This window comes from Myxine glutinosa, chromosome 7 (genome assembly GCF_964187855.1).
Source record: "Myxine glutinosa chromosome 7, kmMyxGlut1.1, whole genome shotgun sequence".
Lineage (NCBI taxonomy): Eukaryota > Metazoa > Chordata > Myxini > Myxiniformes > Myxinidae > Myxine > Myxine glutinosa.
In genome coordinates, this window is record NC_136267.1 from 96,799,315 (window position 1) to 96,804,474 (window position 5,160).

At 41.9% G+C, this 5,160-nt stretch overlaps 1 protein-coding gene across 1 annotated transcript in view; it reads left to right on the forward strand.

Moving 5' to 3' along the window:
* LOC137417442 (sodium channel protein type 1 subunit alpha) overlaps positions 1-4,498 on the forward strand; it is a 269,938-nt gene extending 265,440 nt beyond the window's left edge. The window contains 1 exon segment of the mRNA XM_078782028.1: positions 1,377-4,498. Coding sequence (XP_078638154.1) covers positions 1,377-2,590 — 1,214 coding nt within the window. The 3' untranslated portion in view covers positions 2,591-4,498.
* Positions 4,499-5,160: the final 662 nt, after the last annotated feature.

Genomic DNA, 5,160 nt, shown 5'->3' on the forward strand with positions numbered 1-5,160 from the left:
ATCTAATTATTTCTAACAACTTCTAAAAGGTGCCAATAATATTGTCCGGGCCATTTTAGGATTTCTGTGTGGAATGAGCTAAGATTTAGTAATTTTTTCTGCTTTTTTTTTTGTTCCACTGCAAACCAAAGAAATACATTTGTGGATACTAAAATATTTTTTAATTTCAACAATGTTCTGGAAGAAATGGTGCATTATCTGAAAAAAGTGCAAGGGTGCCAATATTTTTGGCCACGACTGTATATACAGAGTGATCCAGAAAACCTGGGCACATTTTGAAGAACGATACCTGCAACAAACAACAAAGTTTATTGTTGTTCTTTGATCAATAAAAATTTAAAAATAAAACAAAACAAAACATTGCGTGCATATCCTGAAGAACATATTATATATTGATACATGCACTCATCATCTTCGTCGTCATCCGTATGTAGCACATGTCTGCCACTTAGCATCAACTCTCATTGGGGCATGGCAGATGTAGTGCCCCCTTGTAGGTGACAGCAGGAATTTGGAATTTGTTCAGGGTGCCGGTTGTAGCTCATATACTGCAGGTGCTGCATACATCGGGAATTATGCCTCGATATGTGAGATATTAAATGCAGAGAAATTACTTGAGAAAAGCACTCATAATATTGATTTATCCAAATAATACACATGGCAGATCCAGCATGGAAAATATAAACCAGCTATTGTTCTGGAATCGAACCACTTGGCAATCATCCAGGCACGTGTTCTGTGTGCATATACTACAAGCCATTTTGAGTTAAGAGAGGTTGATGATGCTGATGTAACGGTGTATAATGAGATGTTGTGTAAATAGGTATCAACTTGCCTCATTATGCTTTTCACCACTGCCAATTATAAAAGTCATGACTGTACGATGACTGCAGTTGCCTTGAAGTTTTGATAAAGCTGTGTTGTGCGATTTGGTTCGGCTTGCTTGGCATTTCATCTGAGTCAGCACCTCCTCATGTGGATACATCCCACGTTCAAATCCGATAACTTTTGATGACTTGCCCATTGACAATGTAATTGCTCTGGAGTAGTTCCAAGGTTCCAAATGACCGATAAACCTCACCATGTCATCTGAACTATCTCCTCCAAAAAATATTGACACCACCTTTCTACGATTTACGCTTAAGTTATATGGATAAGGTTGCATTTATAATATTGCATGAAGGTAATTATGACACATTGGAAAAAAATACATGACACATTGGAAATATTTGAACTGAGGCCACAGTATCATGAGGAATGTTGCTTGAACAGAGTGAGCAGCAGCATTGTCCCATTGTGATTCTTTCTTATTTACTTTTACTGCAGATAGCATGAAATTTTCAGTGTTCATCATAATTTTCTTTTTTCTTTTTCAGGCAGCATGCTTTCCGAAGTCATTGAGCAATACTTTGTCTCCCCGACGCTGTTCCGAGTGATCCGGTTGGCCAGGATTGGGCGAGTGCTCCGTCTCATCAGGGGTGCTAAGGGCATCCGGACTCTGCTGTTCGCCCTCATGATGTCACTTCCTGCTCTATTCAACATTGGCCTTCTGCTCTTCCTTGTCATGTTCATATACTCCATTTTTGGCATGTCCAACTTTGCATATGTCAAAAAGGAGAACGGTATTGATGACATGTTCAACTTCGAAACGATTGGGAACAGCATGATATGCCTGTTCCAGATTACCACCTCAGCTGGCTGGGATGGGCTCCTGGCACCAATCCTCAACAGTGGTCCTCCTGATTGTGACACGCAGTTTGACAATCCTGGCAGCAGTGTGAAAGGTGACTGTGGGAACCCCACAGTGGGCATCATATTCTTCGTGAGCTACATCATTATTTCCTTTCTGGTGGTGGTGAACATGTATATTGCTATCATTCTGGAAAACTTTAGCGTTGCCACAGAGGAGAGCAGTGAACCGCTCAGCGAGGATGACTTTGAAATGTTCTACGAGGTTTGGGAAAGGTTTGACCCTGACGCTACGCAGTTCATTGACTGGGATCGCTTGCCGGACTTTGCAGACACTCTGGACGAGCCTCTGAAAGTCCCCAAACCAAACAAGATCAAGCTCATCTCCATGGACCTGCCAATGGTGATTGGCGATCGGATCCACTGCCTTGACATACTGTTTGCTTTCACCAAGCGTGTGCTGGGCGAGGGAGCTGGCATGGACGCTTTAAAACAGCAAATGGAAGAACGATTCATGGCTGCAAACCCATCCAAAACTTCATACGAACCCATCACTACGACACTGCGCCGTAAGCAGGAGGAAGTGGCGGCGCGGGTCATCCAGCATGCGTACAGGAGGTATCTGCTTCAACGGACGCTTAAACAAGCCTCATTCCTTTACCGAAACCGGAAGAGCGATGGGAGCATCGGTGATCAGGAAGCTCCAGAAATTAAGGGCTTGATTGCCAAAAACATGAGGGTAAACTTCTGCCCAGAATCTGAACAGACCACTTCCAACTCCCCAACTATATCACCACCTTCCTATGACAGTCTCGAGAAAGACGGGTGTGAATGGAAGGCCGGAGATGGCAAAACAGATCAAGATAGAGAAGTAAAAGATGTGAGAGAATCAATAGTTTAGGCAAGATTTCTCCATGCATACCAGGAAGTCATATTTTCAGTTTGGAACAAAGGACTTTCTTCCTGAGATGGCACTTTGAGAAGGCTTTTTGCTGACACTGCGAGCAGGAATCGCAGACAGAAAACTTACTCCTTTTCCCCTACTCTGAGGCAGGCTCAAATGGTGAGGAGTGATTTGGCCACAATTTAAACCAACATTACTTAACTCAAACCCAACTTCCTGGTTTTTAATCAGCTGGGTAATTCGGACAAAGTTGTTCTCCGAAGAGAAAGAAATGCAAGTGGTAACAAACACCTGGTCAGGCTTACCTGTTTTGTAGAGTGTATCAAGTGTTCGTGTTTCAAACATGAATTTCTAATTGAACACTTAGAAATCACGTTTTGCTTTTTAATAACTGTCAAAATGTCACTTTTAGGTGAGTATCCAAGGCATTATCCTGGTGAAGAAACAGCCTGCTTATGCCTTACCCAAACCAAATTGTGCGATGCTTTACTATACGTTTTGTTTTTTGCAAAATGTGTGCTTGTAGCGGCAAAGAGAGGCCTGTTTATTTTGTCATCACCGTACGCCTTTCGCGACGCCCGGACAGTCATGGGCCGGAAGTGCTTTGTATTGAAAATCCTGCGAGTCGTGCTGGATTACCCTCCTCAAGTTGTCTGGATATCACTACGTAAGGCTCTGCACCGCTTGAAGCAAGAAATAATCAGAGTTTTCTCTAATCTACACATGGTTGCAGACACAGACCATTCAGTCCACCTTGTGGTGTCACATGCTATTTCATGATACTGCACAGGTATTGTGATTAAACGATGAGAGCGGTTCATTGGAGTTATCTTCCGTCCAAGAAGGATGAGTGTCTGGTCATTGGTCTGGGGTAATGGGACTATCGGAGGTTGAGGGTAACTCCCTTCATTGCAGTTTTGAATGTCCGCAGAGTGTACAATGAATAGAGCAATCACTTGAGGGTAACCAGATCATTTGCAGACTGGAGTAAACTCTGATTTTTCTCTCCATCTCTGTGCAGTTAAATTTGCTGAAAGAGCTTGGTTAGACCCAAGCCAACAGCCTGCCATATAATTCCAAAAGCCAGTTCATCATGCATTTGAAAACCTTCATCTTCCATTACTAATGTATGGTTTGAGCCATTTTAATGCATGTTGTGGTTTCTGTGATGTCACAGGTAACACAAGTAAGGTGTGAATGGCACGTGTATGCGCGTGCGTGTATGTATGTGTGTGTGTGTGTGTGTGTGTGTGTGTGTGTGTGTGTGTGTGTGTGTGTGTGTGTGTGTGTGTGTGTGTTCTGCATCATGTGGATAGGTGCTCGCAAGCTGTGTTTTTACGCACCACGCAATGTGCATTTTTCTCAGCACTTTTTTTCAGAGGCATTTATTACAGTACTATATATATATATATATATTGTAAAATATAATTTTATTGGGCCAGCAGCTGGTTTGTAAATAATGTCATTTCTTAATGGTCAGGACATGACACCAACATATTCCTCTGTTGTTACATGCACAAGGCCCTGTGTCTTTCGTTCGTTAATGCAATTATTACATCATTTAACATTCACTAATTTGCTTGCTACTTTGATCCCTTTGATTGCAATCATTTTGTCCACCTTTTGATTTGAGGGCCTTTGCTGCTAACATGATCATTACTATTCTCAATAAAGGGGGCTTATAGGTTATCTGATGTGGTCATATCCCATGCGTGTTCTTTGGAGAGTGTGTTAGTTGTGGGGAAGAGGAATGGTTTCTCATGCCGTATTTTCCTTCGCAACTAGCTGTTTGTATCTTGCATGCAAAGTTGTGAAGAGCCTTTTATCAAATACATGTTCGATCCCATAAAAGGTTCTTTTTTATATAAAAATTACTAATAATGATAATAAAAATAAGCAACGTGACTGTTTGTTTCCACTTGTTCGTCTTGGGAGATGGAAAGACGGACGCACCGTAGTTTGTCCTAAAAGGTTTTGAATATAGTCCAAAAGACCAGCGTTCAGCTGTATAACTGACCCACAACACAGCAAACGGGCCCAGAAAGACTAACATCAAGAGAAGCATGTGGCCGGGGCGAGGAACCTCACTTAGCCACACATTGAGGTTGTACAGTGACTCTAATTTCAATGCCGGTCGTTTTTTAGAACCTATCAATTCCAATAGGGTCCTGTGCAGATTGTTCGCACCAATTTGAATACCACCAATTCAAATGGTCTTTTTAAATGTTTGACCTATCACATCTACTGTAGTACAGTATTCCCATTATTGAGCCTTACCATAGACTACTTAAAGAGAGGACTGTAGGTGCTCAATCTTGGGTTCTGGAACTTGGGTCCATTGAATCCATTGATGATATTTACTAGACAGGGCCCATTCAGAGGCGCATTAACTTATTAGCATCCGGACTAGGCTGTAGCTGTTATCTGGAGGTAGAGGAGGAAGTTGAAGGAAAAATTGATAATTTCCTTCTGCTGTCTGCTCTTCCTTGTTTTTTTTGTTTTTTCCTCTCTCTCTGAACAAAATCGATATTCACATTCAATTCTCTCAATTTATCTGCTATTTCATG